Source organism: Sphaeramia orbicularis, chromosome 20 (genome assembly GCF_902148855.1).
Source record: "Sphaeramia orbicularis chromosome 20, fSphaOr1.1, whole genome shotgun sequence".
NCBI lineage: Eukaryota > Metazoa > Chordata > Actinopteri > Kurtiformes > Apogonidae > Sphaeramia > Sphaeramia orbicularis.
The window spans coordinates 10,372,852-10,395,579 of NC_043976.1; the positions used below are offsets into that span (position 1 = coordinate 10,372,852).

At 36.1% G+C, this 22,728-nt stretch overlaps 1 protein-coding gene across 1 annotated transcript; it reads left to right on the forward strand.

The window, feature by feature from the left end:
- Positions 1-1,570: 1,570 nt before the first annotated feature.
- htr5ab (5-hydroxytryptamine (serotonin) receptor 5A, genome duplicate b) lies at positions 1,571-22,728 on the forward strand. Its single transcript, XM_030123695.1, has 3 exons — positions 1,571-1,679; positions 7,134-7,914; positions 22,082-22,728. Exons 2-3 carry the CDS (start codon positions 7,207-7,209, stop codon positions 22,412-22,414), a joined length of 1,041 nt encoding a protein of 346 aa, XP_029979555.1. The 5' UTR covers positions 1,571-1,679; positions 7,134-7,206; the 3' UTR covers positions 22,415-22,728.

Genomic DNA, 22,728 nt, shown 5'->3' on the forward strand with positions numbered 1-22,728 from the left:
ACATAGGCGCATGATTTAACAAGGGACTTAATACAGGTTGTACTGCAATAAACAAAGGAGAAAAAAAAGGAAGAGCTTCCCCTGGTGCTGTCCGTGGTGCTGAAACCTCAGCTTGTATAGAGATTCCAGTTTATAAATACAGCAGGGACCTATAGATAGAGTGTCTATGGTAACTGCACAGATATTCTGTTGCTGTGTAATATATTAGGGCGACTGTGTGACAGTTACCATGACAAGAAATGTCTCATAATACCTTACAATGTCCAAACCTATTAACTTTGGTTTATTTTTAGATGAAATGACTTTAACCCTTTCATGCATAGTGGTCACTACAGTGGACAGCTGATCAAAGTTGTTTTCTTGTATATTTATGGATTTGTTGTTTTGTGCATCCTCAAATACGCTGCAATTCATACCATTACTGTAACTTTGCTGTTCTAGATAAGCCTGATCTGACTGCAGTAACATGTCTGAGTGTAAAAAAAAAATGCTAATTGTTACTAGACTGAAATAAACAGTTTTGTTTTGTTTGTTTTTTTAAACAAAAGTCGCTTGTTTGTTTGGGGTTGGGTTTTTTTTTTTGCATATTATCTCCAAGCAGGTATGTTAAAATGTGAGAAAACAGATTAGCAGCATTAAACATGTTTTTATTTCATAGTTTTCACACAGTATATCAGTAAATACATGTTTCTTTGCTTCTAAAATTAAACGCATGGTGTCCAGCTGAGTGAACAGTTTTGTAATTCCATGAAAAATAGGTTCATAAAAAAAAAAAAATCAATGACATCTTTTTTTTTTTTTTTTTCATGCCTAAAGAGAAAAATTGTGATTAAGGCTCTCATAATTCATGCATGAAAGGGTAAACTGGTTCATTTCTAAATTGAAAACAGATCAGATTCTTAGTGTGTGTGTGTGTGTGGGGGGGGTTAGTTTCTTGTAACTCTAGTCTCTAGTTTCAGGAAGCTACAGTCCCTGGTGGTTTAAGAAAATCACCCATCCTGGGATTTCCTCAGGACATTTCCGCGGGATAAAGGTGTCTCACTAGATACTCAGGATAAAGCCCACACGAGGGATTTAAAGGGGAAAAAAAAAAAAAAAAAAAAACTTGTCTGTGAGTTGCTCCAGTCAACAGATGAGATCTGAATGATTTAATTCCAAATCGGATTAATCACGGAGGTAGATGATGGGAGATGTGGCAAGAGAATTTCAAAGGAGGTGGTGTGGAAGTATCATCCATCATAAAGGGAGCGTGTCTCCTCAACCTCTGCTCACTGCGGAATAAGACTAATTAAAAAGGCGAATGTTTGTCGAGCAGCACCAACTCTGACAAGACACTGGCAGCGTCTGCTTCCACGCTGTGCGCCTCTGAAAGACGCAAATACAAAGTGCGCGTCAAAACACACACACAAACACAAGACACCCGAATGCCAAGACAACGCAGTGTTTATCATCTGAATTGGACTCGGTCCCCCCCCCTACCCCTATGAGCTCTGTGGTTCATTCCAGCGCCTCAGTATCCTCAGTGCGAGGTGTTTTCTTCTGTCATCAACACATGAGCCTGGTTCAACGACTTCGACTAGAAACCAGCAAAGTGAATTTCGATGGAGATGGAAAGACAGCAACTGAAACAGAGCAGCGATCTACTTGTGCAGGACCGATTTATTTGAACTGTTAACGGGGTGAGTTATTACCGGCAACGAATCACGAATCGAGTTTTGGCTTTTTTTTCTTTTTTTTTTTCTTTAGATAAATTCACCAGGATAGAAAAGTGAAGCTGTGTTTTGGAGACGTAACAAGTGATTATAATATCCATTTTTTTCTTATCCAGAGTCAGGGATACAGACACAGGATCCCACGGGACAAATAAAGCCAAAGTTAGTCCTGTACAGATCACGTCTTTGTTAAATCTCTCAACAAATACACGTGCGTGAGCGAATTTTCTAACTTTATTGTCATTGTGGAGACGCAAAATTGCAAATGCATCAACCTGATATATGTTATATATATATTTGAGACTTCACACATAGATGCAAAGAACAAAGAACATATGAAAACGCTGCAAAAAAAAAATACAGCATACCATCTAAATAAAAAACTAAATAAAGTAAGACTATCAGCAACAGTAAGTGCAGCAAAGATGCATGTCAGATGTGGAATGATGCTGTACCAGGGTGTTGAATGAGTAAATACATGCATGTATACTCAGTGATATAAAGCACATGAGGCTGTCAAACTGAAAGGAGGTCTGAGTTTAGCTGCACCTTCCTTTGTGAAATAAGCTGTTTTTAATTCTGTTTGTGCATGTGTGGATGGACCTGAAGCGCCTGCCTATAATGGGAGGAGCTTAAACAGATTGTGTCCAGGGTGTGTAATGTCTTTATGATATCCTCACATTGCCAGTGCTGTGAAGGTGCTCTAGTGATGACAGCAGCAGTGTCCTGCGCTGGAGGGTTTTTGTGTCCGCTTTGGTGCAAGCTGCTCTACCTGATGTCAAACAGTTTGTTAGGGCTTTGGCAAGGTAGCATGCTTTAAATATCTTATAGCCTAGTATACATCATGTTCCTCAAAACCACAGATAAATCACAGATCCTAAATCAGAAGACACGTCTCCATGGATCTGTGCATACCTTCCCCCTTTTCATCTGTAAATGTCACCAAAGCTTCAAACCTCAGTGAAAGTCTCATTGGAAAAGACTGTATAACAAATGAGTGTGCAGTTGTTTCAGCATTGAAGACAGAATACACATTTTTTTTTGCTTTTTCCAATGCAATGTTATGACAGTCAGTTTAGACATAAAAAAATGGAGTGAAAATAAAATGTCAGGGCATTTTTTCTTGAATCTGACAGCCTTAGAAGCCTGTAAATTGTTTCTATCAGCAGGCTGGTGACATATGATCCCCAGATTCAGAAATTCTAAACAGGAGAATTGAGTTAAGATGTTAAAATGAAAACACATATTTCTAACATGGTGCCAGGATATAAAAAGACAAAGAAAATGCAAAGAAGCACAGAGAAATAAAAGGTAATGCTTTTGAGGAATCTTTTCCAATTGTGCTGTCCTTATTGGTTATGTCATTGCTGCTAACACTAATTTTCAGATATGATCTAAAACATTTTAATCAAAAGTTGTCCGCAACAGTGAAATGAAGTAGCTTCTGATACAAAAAACTGGCTTTTGTTAAGTCAGAAATTTTGTTACTTATTAATCAGAACATTTTCAGATCACTGAGAAATTCATGTGGTTCAGATATTCTCCCTTGCAGTAGTTCTTTTGTTCTATGTATGCTGTTTCAAATCTTCGCCTCTGACCTACCAAGCAAAAAAAAAAAAAAAGTTACATTCAGGTAATGAGATTCCAATCATGCTCTGTACATTTTTCACTTCTTTTTTTCCAACTTATTTTATTGAGTTTTTTTTTTCGGTCGCATATTACATGGAAAAACTGCTCCAAATAACTCTATGCAATAAATCGTAACCCTGTTCAACCTGTAGCATGATCAGCATCTGCACAGCTGTAAATAGTAGACATAGCTTTTTTGATTTGTCTTTATTCTTTAATTTTGCACTTCTTCTGCTCTTGTGTGCTTTGCTGCTGTAACCTGGAATTTCCCCTTGTGGGACAAATAAAGGCTTATCTTATCTTATCTTATCTTATCTTATCTTATCTTATCTTATCTTATCTTATCTTATCTTATTCATGTCTTTGTGCATAAGAAATCAATATAAGTGAATCCCTAAAGGAACTTAGTGTTGGTAAATGCAAGTTATGCAAATTTACAGGATTTCAGTTCTGTTGCAACATGTTGATGGTCATATGAACTATGTTTTCAGCTCAAAAATGTCCAATTTCATCACAATTAATGCTATATTTTCATGTCACAAATGGCCAAGTTATATTTTAACTGAATTTACCTGAAAAACAAATATTCTATTCTTTTAGATTCCCCAATTTTTCTTACAAGATTCTATCCTACATATCACATGTTTTATTTTTACAGGTTGCACTATGGAGTATGGTGCTGATCCATCCTGCTTATGTTACGCCAATACATACATGAAGAATGTCACACATCACTTTTTAAATCAACGATTTTCTAATAATAAGCATTTTTATAAAGAAATAACAATTCTATATTGTTATTTACTCTTTAGTATGATGATAAACTATACAATAAATAATTATGATATTAGTTTTTGCACAGGGATCATTAGTGTAAACGGTGACATGGCTGCCGAGCATCAGTATGATGGGATCCGTAACAACCATGTTACATCCGTCCACTGCCACATCTTGTGTTTTTGTGTCAGCTGTTATTGTTTTAGATCCACAATACTAACATTTATGAATAAGAGGAGAATTAGCAATAGTAAGTATACAAGTTTATTACTAATAAAGTACTGGTACTGACCAGAGCATCATGGGTAATGTCACGTCCGTCCACCAGCAAAAGTTTTCACATACACGTGCTATTCAAAACCCAATATTTCTGAAAATAGAGCTTCCACTGTCAAGTAATATCAGTAGTCTGTGCACAAATGTATTAGCATCATTTCAACACAGTTCTATGCATTTCTTACAACTTTTTTTTTTTTTTTTGACAAAAATGGCCACTCATTTGACCCCCTAAGTAAATTTGAACCGAAAAGCAAACTTAAACAACCTCAACAAAGAACAAAACAGACAAGCAAACAGTACCTCGACGTTAAAGAATACAATTATATGGTCCTATGTAGGTCAGTCAGTGTAAACATGGTCCATCTCAGCATTTAAGGTGCCTCATTACGCACATGATCTCAGGCTCCTATATGTTCAGGAGTAAATTAGGTTTAGCTCATTCCAGTCCAGTGGGAGAACGGCCATATGTGTGAATACAAAAGACAAAACTAATCGATCAGGGATTCACTTTTTAAAGTTAACAGGAACTAGAACGCCTCCAGTTGGCACCTGTAAGACATGAGGGTGACCAGAGCTGACACTTTCCTCACGTCTTTATAAGAAAAAACAAGTTAAAATGATTCATTCTGTCAATCAGTGTCATCTTTGTCATTCCTCAAACGTATGCGCATCTACTTATTTTGCCATCTTTTCGGTTCCGTTGGTCTTTTTATTGTGATTGGCAGCTGCTGTTAAAGAGTGCTGGTTGACTGTTGATGTCAGTGGGGATATCGTAGGATTGCGTTGCTGAATGATGCATGTTTGATAACCTGTTCCCTTCATAAGGGTTGTCCAATTTCATGGCTATTAGGCTTGTTAATAGGAGTGGGAGAAGACAGAGCAGAGGGCCAGACGGTGTGCTTGGCTGGATACTTTGATTAGAGGGCATGATTTGTGATGCTAACAGACAGTGTCAGATGTCAGAAAAATATAACAGTTGACAAGATCATGACTCATACTGTTATTATCTGATAGGACTTTTTGTTGATGCCCTTTGACTGATTACAAACCCATTGATCTGACCCAACCCAGCAGATGTCAGTGCATCAGCAAACGATTTCATGAAGAAGTCTGATTTATTTCATTTTTCAGTGTCTTTTTTTTGTGTTTTTCCTGCAGAAAAGTAAAATCCACGTGTCCTTGAAAGTTTAATAAACATTTGATTGATTTGTTGAGGCTTTATTCATCAGATTAATGTTTTAGTAACACAGCCAAAAGCCAAACAACCCCAAGAATATGAACCTATTGATTAAATCTTGTAATTTAAATCAAAATCAATTAGGGCCAATTATTTCAACTGGATTATATGCATTTGCTACATTCATTATGGGCACTTACACTAAGTACAGACGCCTGGGAAAAAGAAAACCTGAGCAAGTCATCCACTTCTGCTCGTGGCAATGTCGCAAGAAAAGTCATGCAAAATGAATGATTATCTTTAAAATTCAGGATTACAGGCAAAATTCCACTTTTAAGCCTATGATGCGATAGTAAGAAACCCTGTTATTTATTTTTAACCAGCCTGGGATCATTAGAAAAAGAAGTGAGGAAAAGAAAAAGTAGAAAAAGTACTGGAGGTGCATTTATAAATATACATGGCTGATTAATCATTAAAATTATTAAACGCCTTAAGAGATTGTTAAATCAGGCAAATCTGAATAAGCCTACCAAAAATAGGGTGCATGAAATCATTATTGCCCCCAGTCATGCTGCTGAAGTGATTTTGCTGTAAGTCAAATATGTCTTATCCTAATGAGGTGTTTTAGGCTGAAATTAAAGGTTTGATGTTAGTTCAACAATTTAGTGCATTGTTTGTTTAAAGGTTGTTGACATAGATGATCAGATGTATGCATTTGTGTCGTTTTCCAGCTCGTACTTAAGTTGGTCTACCCGTTTGTTCTGTGTATAACAGTAGTAAAAGATCAATAGCAAACCTTGAAATATTCAGCTCCCAAACCGTGGAAGTGAAGTGTTTGGAGATTTGAGATTCACTGTTTCTGCATTACTGAACACTGTGTGTTTTTACAACTTGCCTCTCCTCTCCTTTGAATGTATTGATAGAGCTGGCATGTCAAATCTTTTTTCTTTTGTGAATATGAAATGCAGACAGTCATATATTAATACAAAAGAATCCTGCCAGCAGACGCTATTATGTAAATTGCAAATAGATGCTGCCCTCCGCAACCACTTGTAACATATAACTCGATTATGCTTAACAGAGGAATTTCTGTGTTTAATATGGAAGTGAGATATTCCCAAACGAAAGTATGACAAAGACACTCAAAACTGTTCATTTTTCAACAGAGGACTGACTTTGATGCAAATCAAAGGACACCGGTGGGATGATGAAACTGAATATTTATGGTCTTTTCCAGACCCAGAGATGTCCCAGAGTACTTTTAACAGCAGATGAAATTGCACTTGAAAGTTGTAGGCAGGTTGCTTGACAGCTGAAATGGGAAACTCAAGTGCTTTTTACTATTATGAGCAAATCACTAAACTACCTCTCTGTTGAATGACACAGTGATGTACACTGTAATGCATTTACACAACCACAAGACAGCATTAATAGCTCCTTTTTGTTGGTATTATTTGGTTTTTGGCATCTAGTATTGTTCAATTATTGTGACAGCGTTAATAAAACAGGTCTGAAAACCTGTCTGTACATTAAAGCAGAATCTCTCCTCTCCTCTGCAGAATGTGTCGACTGGCTGCAGAAACTGTCTCAGATTTGTCTTTGCCCTTGGCTGCTGGGCTGTGAGCAGCTACCATGACGTATTCCAACACCAGCATACTGACAGCCAACTTCAGCGGCGCTTCAGAGGGTCATGACTCCGGGGGAAACATCTACCGGCCTTTCTCTGTTTTCAGCGTCCTCACTCTTACATTACTGGCCATGCTAGTTGCGGCCACTTTTGTGTGGAACCTTCTGGTGCTGGTGACCATCCTGAGGGTGAGGACATTTCACCGTGTGCCCCACAACCTGGTGGCTTCCATGGCCATCTCCGACGTGATGGTGGCCGCCCTGGTCATGCCGCTCAGCCTCGTCCATGAGCTTAACGGCCGTCTGTGGAAACTTGGGCGTGTTCTGTGCCAAGTGTGGATCTCATTTGACGTGCTCTGTTGCACAGCCAGCATCTGGAACGTGACAGCCATCGCACTGGACCGCTACTGGTCCATCACCAGGCATCTGGAGTACACACTCAAGACGCGCAAAAAGATCTCCAACGTGATGATCGCCCTGACGTGGCTGCTGTCGTCCATCATCTCCCTGTCACCTCTCTTTGGTTGGGGAGAGACCTACTCAGAAGGGATGAAGTGCCAAGTGAGCCAAGAGCCGTCCTACACCATCTTCTCCACCTTTGGTGCGTTTTACCTGCCGCTTTGTGTGGTGCTGTTTGTCTATTGGAAGATATACAAGGCTGCCAAGTTCAGGATCGGCTCTCGCAAGACCAACACGATCACACCAATGGCTGAGGTGATTATCAATATTCTAACTTTCACATCCAGGTTGTGGTTGAGCTTTATGTTTGTGATCATATGTGTTAGATCATGGGTCGGCAACCTTTGCAATCTAAAGAACTATTTTAGGACAGAAAAAGAAAAAGCAGAACTGTCTGGGGCCAAAAGATACCTTTATACCTTTCCTCAAACTGGTGACTGTTTAAGAAGCTTTTTAGGAGTCGTTTGTACAGAATATGTGGAGAATAAATCAAAGTTTCAGTGTTTTTAAAGAACCACAAAGAAATGACAGAAGAAAACAGTGATATTTGTCATCATTTTTGTTTGATACAAAACTGGTAAGTGAAGGCTTTCTTTGCAATTGAGAATACAGATGAATACCTTCAGTAAAATTAAAAAGTAGTCTACTTTTGCTGTTATTACTTTTTTTTTTTTAACATTCATTTGGAGTAGAGTCTACATTTTTACAACTGCAAAACATCAGAATCACTTTATTGCTATGGCAAAATGTGTACAAAAAAACTGTTATTCATTTCCATATGGTTTTTGACAAAGCTACACTGAGCCACTGGAAAAGGGCCCAAGAGCCATATGTGGCCCCAGAGCCACAGGTTGCCTACCCCTGTGTTAGATAATAGGTGATAAGTTAAGTTATTATCATGAATATGTTCTTAAGTGTCAATAAAAGCATAGCGAACATATTTCTTGTCACATTTATATTTGTATTTGTTATTATTTAGTTAATTATTTAGTTAATTACAGGACAGTATGTATTGGCATTAGTCGCAAAGAACAAGATGCATGCACCAGATTTAGTAGAAAAGCTATTTTCCGCCTATTGTCCTGGACAAACGACCAATATAATAAAACATCACATAGATTACGAAGTGCTAATACACTGGAAGAAAACCGTTAGACATGACAGATATAGGAAATTTGCTCAGACTGAACGGTTACAGCCAAGTACATAAAAAGCGGCTTACATTCTAAAAGCACAATAACATTTCCTAGAATAAGAATAAGATATAAAAGAAAGTAAAAGAAGGAGAGAAAAAAAAGAAGAGAAGAACATAAATAGATTAACAGATAAATAGGCTAATCGGACAATAGTAAGTAAGTAAGTAATTTATTCGTCCATTTAACAAAACATGATATATACATACATACAGTTTGGATTTCTACATTAAACATGGGCGAAAAGGTGTAGGCAGAAGCAACAGCTTATTTATGCCTACCCTATTTACAAAAAGGAAAGTTGCAGAAACAAAACAAGATAACACGATGGTGCAGTTTTAAACAATAATATAAGTAAGTAAGTAAGTGAATTTTATTTATAGAGCACTTTTCACAGACAGAGTCACAAAGTGCTTTATCAGTTCAAATCAGAATCAAATTAAGTTTACAGAGACCCAACAGAATCCTTCAGGAGCAAACACTTGTGATTGGTGATAGTGGCGAGGAAAAACTTCCCTTTAACGGGCAGGAACCTCGAGCAGACCCAGACTCCTGAAGGATGGCTGTCTGCCTTGACCAGTTGGGGTTAAAGAGAGAGAGTAAAGGAGGAGAAAAGAGAGAGCGATAGAAATATAGAGAGACTGGGGGGGGGGAGGGGATGACACATGGAGTACGTTATGATGAATACATAGAGTGTAATCAGTTTGTGGTGGCCCTGGGTCAGGTGGGAGACTAAAAAGCCTTTTTGAACAGGAGGGTTAGATAAACAAATAATAAAATCTAAGCTAAATCTTAGATTCATACTGATAATTAGCTTAGTTTATCCTGATATTTTATATTTATAGAATACCTCAGCTTTAAATATCCTTTTGAATGTGGTGACTGATGTGCATGTCTTTAATTCTTTATCAAGGTTGTTCCGTAATTTTACTCCAGTTAGACATATACATTTGCCTTTTGTATTGGTCCTATCCTTTGTTTTCTTGCACAAACAAGGAAACAAATGCACTGCTACTCACAAACAAGATGAGGTTAGAGCTTTGAGAGTTATTTAACAGCCTCAGTCATTTAAATAAACATAGCAAACCAGACGTAGAAAAAAGTGCAAGAGTAAAAACCAATGAGCTAAAAACTTCTGTAGAATTAACCAATACAGTTTGTACAATACATATGTACAAAGACAAGTACGATATTTGTTCTGTTTGACCAGACAGAAATCTTTGCCATTGGCACTAGAATACATATTAGTGTTGGCAGTGCTGATTACTGAGGAGCCATTTTTTTGTAGCATTATAAAAACACTTGTAAATGGAGCAAGTTTTTAAATTGTCAGGTAACCCATTCCACACTTTAACAGCATTATATGAGAAGGCAGTCTGCGCAAAAACAGAGCTGCGTTTGGGGATAATGCAGTCACCATTTGATGTGGATCTGAGGGCCCTCAATCTGAGCTCATAATTTTTCAAGATATAATATAAATTTCTTAAATTAGATTAGATTTAGATATCTGTAGTGCTTTTACGGACACTCAAAGCTCTTTACATTATTGACCCATTATTCATTCGCTCTCACATTCCCCCTCTGGTGGTGGTAAACTACATCTGTAGCCACAGCTGCCCTAGTTTATAAATCATTAATTACAAGCATATTACAATTACAAGCATAATTAACTTTACTCAGCTTCTTTTGACTCTTCATTAAGATGAATCCATACTTTAATAACACTCAGCATTACACAGCAAGATTTTTAGGGTGGCAATAGTGCATTAATAAAGTTAATGAACCTTGTGCAACAGTGTATTTATATGCCTTTTTTTAAAATTCACATTCTATCAACCTTGACAGCTTGACAGCATATGGTGTTCATTCCAGATGGGGAGCTAGCTGTGAAAAAGGATTAATATTTTAGTAATAAGATAACACTGTCGGAAGCTGTGTCTGTGAAAGTACAGCAAATTATTCATGAACTGTAGGGTTGGATTTGATCCCTACCTGGGTTTATTTATCATTACAGGTGCTCTGTCAGGTTAAGGAGAGCAGTACAATATAAGAGGAGTCCGTTTAATAAATAAATTAATCACATTAACCCTTTCATGCACAGTGGTCACTACAGTGGACAGCTGTTCAAAGGTGTTCTCTTGTATATTCATGGATTTTGTTGTTTTAGTTCCGTATCAGCCAACACAGTGGACAGTTATGCATCATCCCATACACTGCAATTCATACCATTACTATAACTTTGCTGTTCTAGATAAACCTGTTCTACAGTAACATGTCTGAGTGGAAAAAATTGTGAACTGTTAGACAAAAAGTTTTTCTTTTTTTTGCATATTACATCCATGCAGGTATGTTAAAATGTGAGAAAACATCAAATTATGGGCATTTATTTCATAGTTTTCTCACAGTACATCAGTAAATACATGTTTCTTTGCTTCTAACATTAAACACATGGTGTCCAGCTGAGTGAACATTTTGGTAACTCAGCTGGACACCATGTGTTTAATGTTAGAAGCAAAGAAACATGTATTTACTGATATACTGTGAGAAAACTATGAAATAAATAAAAAATCAATCACATAGTTTTTTTTTTTTTTTTTTTTTTTCATGCCTAAATGTCTAGAATAAAATCTTGATTAAGGTTTTCATAATTCATGCATGAAAGGGTTAAAAGGTATGGAATGGAAGAAAAAGGGGGAAAAAAACCAGAGCTCAATGATTATGTCAGAGCCTGTAATTATACAAACACCTACTATTCTATTGTTTTGTCTTTAGAGTCACTGACAGAAGCAGCAAGCAAATAATTTGTCATCAGCCTAGATTTGTTGGAAGTTATTACTGGATATTACTGATCTGATGACCTAAGAATATAAATCTATTAGCTGATGACAGCGAGGAGGTACCGCAATCTATCAACACAGGCCACAAGACACACCTCCTATGAATTCATCCAAAAAAGAAGACATGTCATACACACAATTTTAATTATGATTTTATTTACTTATTACCTCCACTAGGAGGTATTGTGATCGCTTTGCTTTGTGTGTTTGTTTGCATGTTTGCGTATTTGTTTGTTTGTTTGTTTGTTTGCAGGATAACTAAAAAAGTTATGGATGGATTTTCATGAAATTTTCAGGAAATGTTGATACTGGCACAAGGAAGAAATGATTAAATTTTGGTGGTGATTGGGGGGGCACAGATCTGTCTTGGTGGAGGTCTGCGCTCTCCGAGTGCTTTTCTTGTTATTTATTACGGTGGCTGACAAGGGCCAAACACTTTGCAGCGGCCCAATGCATCCCAGTTAAGAGAACACAGCTGCAAGTACAGAAACAATGCAAATTCACAAAATCAAACACAAGTCTAAACAAGAAAAGCACTCGGAGAGCGCAGACCTCCGCCAAGACAGATCTGCCTCCCTCCTGATCACCACCAAAATTTAATCATTTCTTCCTTGTGCCAGTATCAACATTCCCTGAAAATTTCATTGAAATCCGTCCATAACTTTGAGTTATTGTGCTAACAAACAAATAAACATGCAAAGCAAAGTGATCACAATACCTCCTGGCGGGGGTAATGAGGTACAAAAAGAGGAGCATGGTGCAAAGGACACAATGTGCTGCAAGAAACAAAAACAAATGCATAATCATCAAATACTCTGCAAATAAAGAAACAATGCAAACCAAGAAAACATCTGCCAACGAAAAATGCTGCATAATCAGTCACTACAACAGAAGTGCTCCAAACCTGCAGCCAGCCAGTGTTTATAGACAACAGACCTTTAATACCTAATAGTAATAATCATACCTAATACCCTAATAGTCCCTTCTTGGACAACACTGAAGGAAATGTGTCTTCAATTCTGTCTTGAGCTTTCATCTGCTCTTAAATGGACTTTTTTTTTTTTTTTTATCATATTATATAGATTGGAATGTGATGGGAATCTGTCTCCATACTGACTGTAAATCTCTATTTTAGTTTTGACCGTGGTGCTGCGCTGTTTTGTTTTGCATTGTTTCGAAAAAGGAAAATTTAACAAATATATTCTTTAAAAAAAAAAAAAAAAAGACGACAACAGACTAGTGTCAAAAATAATAAAATAAAGGTCACATTACTGCGTTACGCTGTAACTTCAATGTGTTCCCACTGTAGTTTGAATCATTATCAGTCAGCTGTTCTCCATCTCTCTCTCCATCCTGTGTGTCTCTGCATTGAGGTGTTCTACTGACAGCGCCCCCTACAGGTTTGGAGCACTTCCGTTGTAGTGACTGGTTATGCAGCGTTTTTTGTTCGCAGATGTTTTCTTCATTTGCAGAGCATTTAATGATTATCCATGTGTTTTTGTGTCTCGCGGCGCATTTTTTCATTTGCACCACGTTCCTCTTTTTGTACCTTGTTTAGACTTGTGTTTGAGTTTGTGAATTTGCATCGTTTCTGTACTTGCAGCTGTTTTCCCTTAACTAAGACGCACTGGGCCATTGCAATTAGGGCTGTAAGAAAATATCGGTTCTGCAACATATCGCAATATTTCATTTCACAATACTGTATTGATATTAAAAAGTACTGTATCGATATTTTTAGGTGTTTATTCAAATGCAGATATTGTGGAGGCTCATTTTTGTTTTTTGTTTTGTTTTTCTTCACTGTCTATATCTTATTTATTATTATTTAACACTGTTTTATTAAATAATGTTAGTTCCTTTGTTGGGATTGAACTAAAATAACATTATGATGTTAGTTATGAACTAATAGAATATGAACATTTGAACAGGATCTGAAACTGTAATATCTGTAAAACAGAATTTAAGTTTGAACACAGGAACATTTTGTGATATAACATCCGATCCTGTTCTGATCAAATAAAAATGTGTTTAGTATTTGTGCATATTTCTGGTGTAAGTCACTTCTGTAAGGAAACAGTCATTTAAAAAAAAAAAGAAACAAACAAAAAATTGCCTTTTTAACAGTATGATGATATATCGTGATATATCGTATCATGATCCTAGTATTGTGATTTGTATCATATCGTCAGATTCTTGCCAATACGCACCCCTAGCTGCAATGTGTTTGGCTCTTGTCAGCAACTAAATAACAGTAAATGATATCATAATTAAAATTGTGTGTATGACATGTCTTCTTTTTGTTTGGCCCTTGTCGGCCACCGTAATTTACAGTTACTATTATTATTATTATTATTATTATTATTATTATTATTATTATTATTATTATTATTGCCAATCTAGGATTACTACAATTTAAAATAACCAAGGAAGACACAGTAGTTTCAAAGCATTAGTCTGATAAAATAATCTGAACTGAATGGTATGTCCAGTTTTTCCCATTTTTCTTCAACTTTCTTGTCTCAGCTTAGAAACATTTGATTTAAGTGTACACTACAAACAGTTGATTATGAAATTCTTTATTCAGTCATCACATGATAATACAACCAGTGTCAACACTACAAATATTACCAACAGGTTAATGACTGAAAAGGCCCAGGCAGAAGCAGAATACTTCTATTAATGTCTGTCCTACAGAACAAATTCAGCTACCCAGCATTCAGTATAGGAAAAAGAAAAAAACAACAATGCATACAACCAAACAAGCAAAAACATAAAAAAGGTAAAAATAAACCAGAAAAATAGAAAACTTAACCAACCAAATTAATGGTAATTTAATGTAGAATCAAAAAAAAAAATTACCTGTTACTTATTAGAGCTTAACAATTGTATCCTTCAAAAATTGCCTTATATACCATTTTTTTAAATATCAAAAATGGATTACACATTCTTAAATCCATGCTGGCCTCATTCCATAGTTGAACCCCAACAACAGATAAATATCTTTTAGTCTCTTTTGTAGCTTTTTGGACAACAAATTTACAAACATCTCATTGAGAAGAACCTTTGTACACAGACAGGGAGTAACTTTAATTTGGCTTTATACATTATTTGCATTATTTTATAGTAAACCAAATCATAAAATTTCATAATATAGGATTTCATAAACAATTCATTAGTATGTTCATAGTAACCGGCCTTATTAATAATATGTACGGCTCGTTTTTGTAGGAGGACTACAGTATTTACAGTTGTTTTACATGTCGAGGATATTTTTAATTTTTGGGCTATTTTTTTTTTTTTTTCAGTTGGAGTTCTTGCACAGCGCTTTTTACTTTTTTTGTATGAATTGAATTGAAACACATTCTTTTAATGACCAGACGTGGTTTTATTTACAAATGACAAAAATTTTTTTTTTTTAAAATGACCAAAAAAAAAAAGAAATATCCTTAACTTTTTGTTTGTAGTGTATGTTGGAGGATTTTCAGAGAACCCTAATGTACAGTATGAAGGATTTTTACATGTTTGTGTATTTGCTGACATCATCTATCTCCATTTCGACACTACTTGACTGGCTTGGGTGCCTGCATACATGAGATTAACCTGTGTAATGATTTTCTGTGTTGAGGATTCAGGTCTGATTTTCCACAAAAAACCCTGAGGTCCTCCGTGCCTCTGTGCTGCTCTTCTTCATGTGTAATTATATACGACACTAACTACTGTAACATTAGAAAACAACCATCTCCCTGAGCAACACACATGCATAAATTCTGCATATATTTCAGTATAACCTCAGAATATAATCAGCCAAAGTAAAACATTTCTGACTGATGCTACTGACCCAACTTGAGCCAAACATGGCCGGATCTTAAATGATTTGCAAGATTTTGTCTGATGAGCTACTCAGAATTAATCAGGGCAACATAAGTATCCAATGTGTGAGCATATAGACAAATAATTGAAGCAATCCGGCTCATCCTTACCAGCTTGTTAATGTGCATAGGCAAAAGGAAGAGGGCTATAAATAACACCCACAGCGGCATGTCTAATGGGCCACTGCACCTTCCTGGCTTTAGCATTTCTGTAATCAGCAGACACAAAGGTCTAGATCTTTCCGGCAAGCATTAGTAAACATTTAATCAGGCAAATTATCCCTGTGAATATCGAATCTGTGCACACTTTTCATCACTCTGAGAGAGGAAAATGCTGGTTGAAAAGCTTCCCCCCAAAATACATCCCTGACAGAGACTAGCAACTATCTGAGGTCTTATGTGATGCACCTATTTTTTCATGTCACCTTTGAGAGGATAGTTATGAAAATTATTCACCGTCTGCACATTCTGAGAACTTGGCAGATGTGCAGAGAAGAAGAAATATGGGTGTTCTTTTCATTTAAGTGGCATAAGTTCTTGTAATACCCCCCCCATATTCCGTAAAATGCCATTTACTTATGAAGAGTGGCTTAAAATTTGGCTCAGAATTCTAAGCATGTGGTCAAGAAGAACCAGTCGTAGAATGAATTTGACCTGACTGTTATTGCTTTGATACACTGGCTTTTATGTCATGTCTCATTATGCAGGCAATCACTCTTACAGCACGGCAATTAAACAGAATATGTGTTATTAGTCTTTTTGTGCTCTGCGAGCCAACATGCAGCTTATGACTGGCTCATAAAAAGTTTATTTTCATCAATTCCCTCTATACATCGGAGAGCGGAGGCGCAGGGGACCCACTACGTGCTTTAGGTGAATGATGTGAGCGGTGGCATCAGCATCAAAACTAATAAACCTTCTGCACCCACTCATTAGCCACATCCACTGAAAGACTTTACGACATAAACATGTACACAGCAAAACCTGGAATGGATAATATTGAGGATTAACCCATAAAGACCCAGTACTACTTCTGTGGCAGTTCCCAAATGATTTTTTTCTCTATGTTTAACCTATGTTAAGTGTGTTATAATCATTTATTGTAATATTACCCTTTTCGGCTAAAATTTACTTAGGGGGTCAAATGAGTGGCCATTTTTGTCAAAAAAAAAAAAAAAAAGTTGTAAGAAATGCATAGAACTGTGTTGAAATAATGCTAATACATTTGTGCACAGACTGCTGATATTATTTGACAGTGGAAGCTATATTTTCAGAAATATTGGATTTTGAATAGCACGTGTATGTGAAAACTTTTGCTGGTGGATGGACGTGACATTACCCATGATGCTCTGCTCAGTACCAGTACTTTATTAGTAATAAACTTATAGACTTACTATTGCTAATTCTCCTCTTATTCATAAATGTTAGTGTTGTGGATCTAAAACAATAACAGCTGACACAAAAACACAAAATGTGGCAGTGGACGGATGTGACATGGTTGTTCCAGATCCCATCATACTGATGCTCGGCAGCCATGTCACCGTTTACACTAATGATCCCTGTGCAAAAACTAGGATCAGAATTATTTATTGTATAGTTCATCATCATACTAAAGAGTAAATAACAATATAGAATTGTTATTTCTTTATAAAAATGCTTATTATTAGAAAACTGTTGATTTAAAAAGTGATGTGTGACATTCTTCATGTATGTATTGGCGTAACATAAGCAGGATGGATCAGCACCATACTCCATATTGCAACCTGTAAAAATAAAACATGTGATATGTAGGAGAGAATCTGGTAAGAAAAACTGGGGAATCTAAAAGAATAGAATATTTGTTTTTCAGGTAAATTCAGTTAAAATATAACTTGGCCATTTGTGACATGAAAATATAGCATTAATTGTGATGAAATTGGACATTTTTGAGCTGAAAACATAGTTCATATGACCATCAACATGTTGCAACAGAATTGAAATCTTGTAAATTTGCATAACTTGCACTTACCAACACTAAGTTCCTTTAGGGATTCACTTATATTGATTTCTTATGCACAAAGACATAAACAAGACCTCTAAGCAAATTTTAGCCGTTTTGTATTTTGAGATTTTTTCCATGTAAATCATGTATTTTCCTACAATTAATTCAGTGATCATGTAAATGTTCATAAAAGCTAAGACTAAATTTAAAGGTTATTATATCTGAAACAGAGAAAACTGAAGAAAAAGTCACTTTTTCACCCAAATACATCATTAAATGAGCATAAATGAAATGTCTCCATCCACTGTCATTGATCCAACTCCATGGGTTTTACTGGTGAATCAATGTTGTAGAAGATGACGGTGTTTCCACGTTCACTACGGAGCCTCTGAACGTCCAAATGGGTCATATCTGATGACCATGAAAAGATGACAAACTGTATTTTACACCAATTATTTACATGTATTGATAGGATTAATGGATCAACAAGTATTACACAGTTTTTATCAGTAGATGGTCTTGGTCACCAGTGGCTGTTTGGGTCTTTATGGGTTAAGATGCACACATTCGTGGTGTAGTTATGCAAAAAACTTGATCAATCTAAACCTCTAAAACAGACGTTGTGTCAGGAAATGGACGATCACGCCAACATTTACCAATCCCTGACACCTACAGTAGTGATCTAGATGCCTGACTTTCAATAGGATGAGAACGTGTACACACTACTTTGCTGAAACGCCTGCATAAAACATTTACATGTTCTCACAAAAGGTGTATGAATAATGATTCGTCCTCTATGAGCCAAGGTTAGGTTTATTTTCAATAAATAATGTAACATCTCTGTGCATACACTTATGTGCCCTTTAAACATGCTTATAGATGGCTTTCTGCCACTGGACAGAATCAGAGGAGCTGTTTCTCACTGTTTCTGTGAAGTAAAGCTTTTCATTTTGTGGTTTAATGCTTATTGACAGGATATGAGAAAAGTATTGATCTTTTCATTCAACTGTAATCACGCTACGAAGTAAGAGTACGTCCCAAAATGTCAGACTCCTCCATTATCCATAGAGATGACATGTTTGAAAACCTTTAAAGAGTAATAGTTTTTAGCATCACAGAGCAAAAATCCCATAATTATTCTTTATTATATTGTATTTGAAGTGGTCTAAGAGGACATGATACTTCTGGATCTAGTCCAGTGGTTCCCGACCTTTTTTGGCTCATGACCCCATTTTAACATCACAAATTTCTGGCGACCCCAGATATTCAAAACGGAGACTTCTTTTTGCTAAAATTAATTTGTTTTTGGTCATGTAATAGTTTGCAATACCATGTTGCAAATAAATGTTAATTTTAGACGACATTTAGTCTATATAATGTATATTATTATGGACGGAGGCAGAAAAGCCAGGTGTTGATCAAGGTAATTATTGTTAACGAAAACTAACGAAATGACAAAAACTAGAAGTGAAAAAACATTTTTGTTAACTGAAATAAATAAAAACTATAATTCAACGAGAAAAACAATAACTAACTGAAACTGTATTGTGTGCTTACAAAACTAACGAAAACGTATGAAAATTATGGATAAAATTCCCTTAGTTTTCGTCTTTGTAAATGTCAGATTGATTTGAAATGGATTTATTTTGTTTGAGCAATTTTAGCTAGCGGCACCATACGACACTTCATGGTCTGTCATTTCTCGTCACTTGTCGTTTAGAGTCGTCTTCTGGTCCCCACTCTACCTGGAAACATGGAGACTAAAGTTGGGAGAAAGCAACAGAGTCCTGTCTGGGATTTATTTGAATATGACGGCGAAGACATGAAAAAATAAAACTAAACTAAAACTAAGCATTTAGAAGAAAACGCAAACTAATAAAAACTAGCAAACCTGCTCTAAAAACTAATTAAAACTAAGTGAATTAGAGAAAAAAAAGTCAAAACTAAATAAAACTAAACTATAATGAAAAATCCAACACTATTATAACCTTGGTTAGAATTTTATTTTCTTTGGTCAGGATATGTACAGTCAGTCCAGCTTGTATTTACAAAGCTGCAAATTAATACAGAACAAACAAGAACTCAAACTATGAATTATGAAAGAGCTGCAGCATCTGAAACTGACCACAATGAACATTTGACAGATAAACAGAACCACAGTGCTTCAGTTTCAGCTTCACAGTTTATCATGTCTTTTATGTATTGGGATTGTCTCTCTCAACTCACCACATATTTTTATTAGTAAATTTTTATTTTTTATCAATTACTAGAAATTTCAGACAACCCCATTTGAATTCCAGGTAACCCACATTGGGTCCTGACCCCAAAGTTCAAAAACACTGATCTAGTCCATCGCTGTAGACACATATGCACAGATACAGACGTTTTCAGACATGTAGGAGGGTTAAACAGCATGTAAAAGAGTCTTGACTTTCCTTTAACACCATGGAACAACATCATGTGATCTTTATTTATATTCAGGGTTTAGATTTAAACTGAGAGGACGGAGCTGAAGTGTCTCCACTCTATCTCTTCCTCAAATACAGTCCAGATCAGGATCTTTTTTCATATTCTTTTTCTGTCATTTTCAGTGACATTAAAGTAAGTCTGAAAAAATAAACAGACTCATGCTGCCTGATAATATATATCTGCATGATCAGTTTATTCATGTTTAATGTATTGTGTCATTTTGCAGCTTAATTACTCTGAGTCTTAAACACAACTCGGTACAATCTTTCATTGTCTATGATTGTATTTGTTCAGGTATGAGGACTTATTACTGTGTGTATTCTCTAAAGACAAATTAAAATGACAAATAACCAGAAACACACAGGAATAACTTATTATACAGTAATTTCTACAACTTCTTTCTTTAAAGATTCAGGAAAACATAAAAATGACTGTTCATATACAGTAGCTGGAGTTGTAATAAATATTCCTATTATAATATAGAGTTTTTGGTAACACTTTACTTGAAGGTCTAGTTTATAATGCATTAAGCGCACATTCATAAGACACTATAATGCATTTATAATGCATTAGAAAAGTCATTACAACAGTTTATGATCATGTAAAACAACTTATACCAAGGTTAATAAAGTATTATAAGTGTAGGCATAACTAGACCTTCAAGTAAAGTGTTACCGAGTTTTCTTTACTTTCTCAGATAAAACATAAAAAAATCAATTTTTTTGTCTTATTACATTTTACTTATGAATATTTTGATTTTGTAAAAGATTTTTAATATAATTGTTGTGAATGTTCTACCCCTCCATTTGTGAAACATTCTGTTGCTTAACAAATATTTGTTCTCAGACCATGACCTTTAAAACCCCAACTAACCTTTTTTTTTTACACTCAGAACCTATGTTTTTGTTCTTCTATATTTTATTTTGCTGTTGCATAAACGGAATAAGCACTAAATGATTTATGTGACTAAAAGAGTTTATGTCTTCTAGTTGGTTATGTCTAATGCATCTTCTACATCATTTTCATCTTGTTTCATCTTTTACAGTTTTTTCATCTCATTGCACTTTTTCTTCAACTTTCAGACTCAAATCGATCTTTAAACTAGATGAAGCAGTGTCTGACATTACTCCTTATAATTACTGGAAGCAACTGATCCTGCGTATACTGTTTTTTTGTTTTGATATTAGCCATTTAAATTGGGTTTCAGTCTCTTAGTTTGAACTTTACCTCATCTGTTCAGTGTGTGCAAAAGGATCTGCAGATAAGTGTCAGGGTTTTTTTTTTTTTGCTATTGCACCATTTAATGAGCCGTCTTAAACCATCCGTTGAATTTAAAATCTCTTTTTCCGGCAGTGCTTTGCTGTTAACGTCTGGCCTCGGCTTTGAATGTGTTTGCTTCATCCATTTTATCAGTTACAGGCGCTACTGATCTGTGTTTACTCCAGACTGAACAACTTTCAAGGTGCACAGTCTTGTTGGAAACGCTGAACAAAACACAACAATTTTTCTTCCAATAGATTCACATCACAGGAACGCTTCATCTTTTCTTTCTTTTTTCTCTTATGTTGTTAGGCTGTGGAATGATGACTTCATCTAATATATAATAAAAAAAAAAAAAAAAAAAAGAAGAAGAAGAAGAAGAAGTCAGCAGTAGGATGAGCTGGAGAACAAAAACGTCAGCAGATTATCACAGACATTTTAGGTTTACTTTTCTTGCCTGGCTGATGCACGGTATGTTTGTGAAATGGCACAGAATTGGCTGCTGAAAAATGCAGATTAAGACATGGCACTGGCTTTATGCTTTGCGCTGTGTGTGTATGTGTATGAAATGAAAGAATGAGCTTGGCTTGTGCATCCACCTGTTGATCCACATTTCTGTTCAGCAGCCTATAATCCCTCTTTTGTTGAGCAGCCACAAAATTTCACTTCTGTAATTACTTTTTCTTTGGCCTACTTTGAGAAAGAGGCTTTTTAAAAAAATGAAAAATTCCAATGCTACTTCTCTGTGTTTGGATGATTAACAAATCAATCGAGTAATTGATTTATTTTATTATCTGATTGTTTGGTTTCCAGGTAAAAGAAGAAACCCAGCAGCCACAGATGGTGTTTACTGTGCGACACGCTACTGTGACCTTCCAGACAGATGGCGACACGTGGCGTGAGCAGAAGGAAAAAAAGGCAGCGCTGATGGTAGGCATTTTGATTGGCGTGTTCGTACTTTGCTGGATCCCCTTCTTCATCACCGAGCTCATTGTCCCGCTGTGCTCCTGCGACATCCCACCCATCTGGAAAAGCATCTTCCTGTGGCTGGGCTACTCCAACTCCTTCTTTAACCCGCTCATATACACCGCCTTTAACAAGAACTACAACAATGCCCTGAGGAACCTCTTCTCCCGCCAGCGCTGAGCCGCTAAGCCCGCTCGGCAGACACACTACACCAGCATGCTCTCTGCAGTGTTATTCCTCCAGACAGGAAAGGACTAACCTGTCTGTGTCAGTCATTCATCATAAACCAGATGGATGATAACCAGAAGCTGTGTCTGGAAAACACATCTTTTTAAAAACGTGTCATTTTTATTTATGGTTTCTTTCATTCTATATCATCCTAAGTGAACCTCACAGTTGGACTGAGATGGGTGTCTGAGCTACAGTATCTACAAAAGAGAGGAAGTGTTTTATGACAGTGGCAGATATAGTCTTTAACCCATAAAGACCCAAAC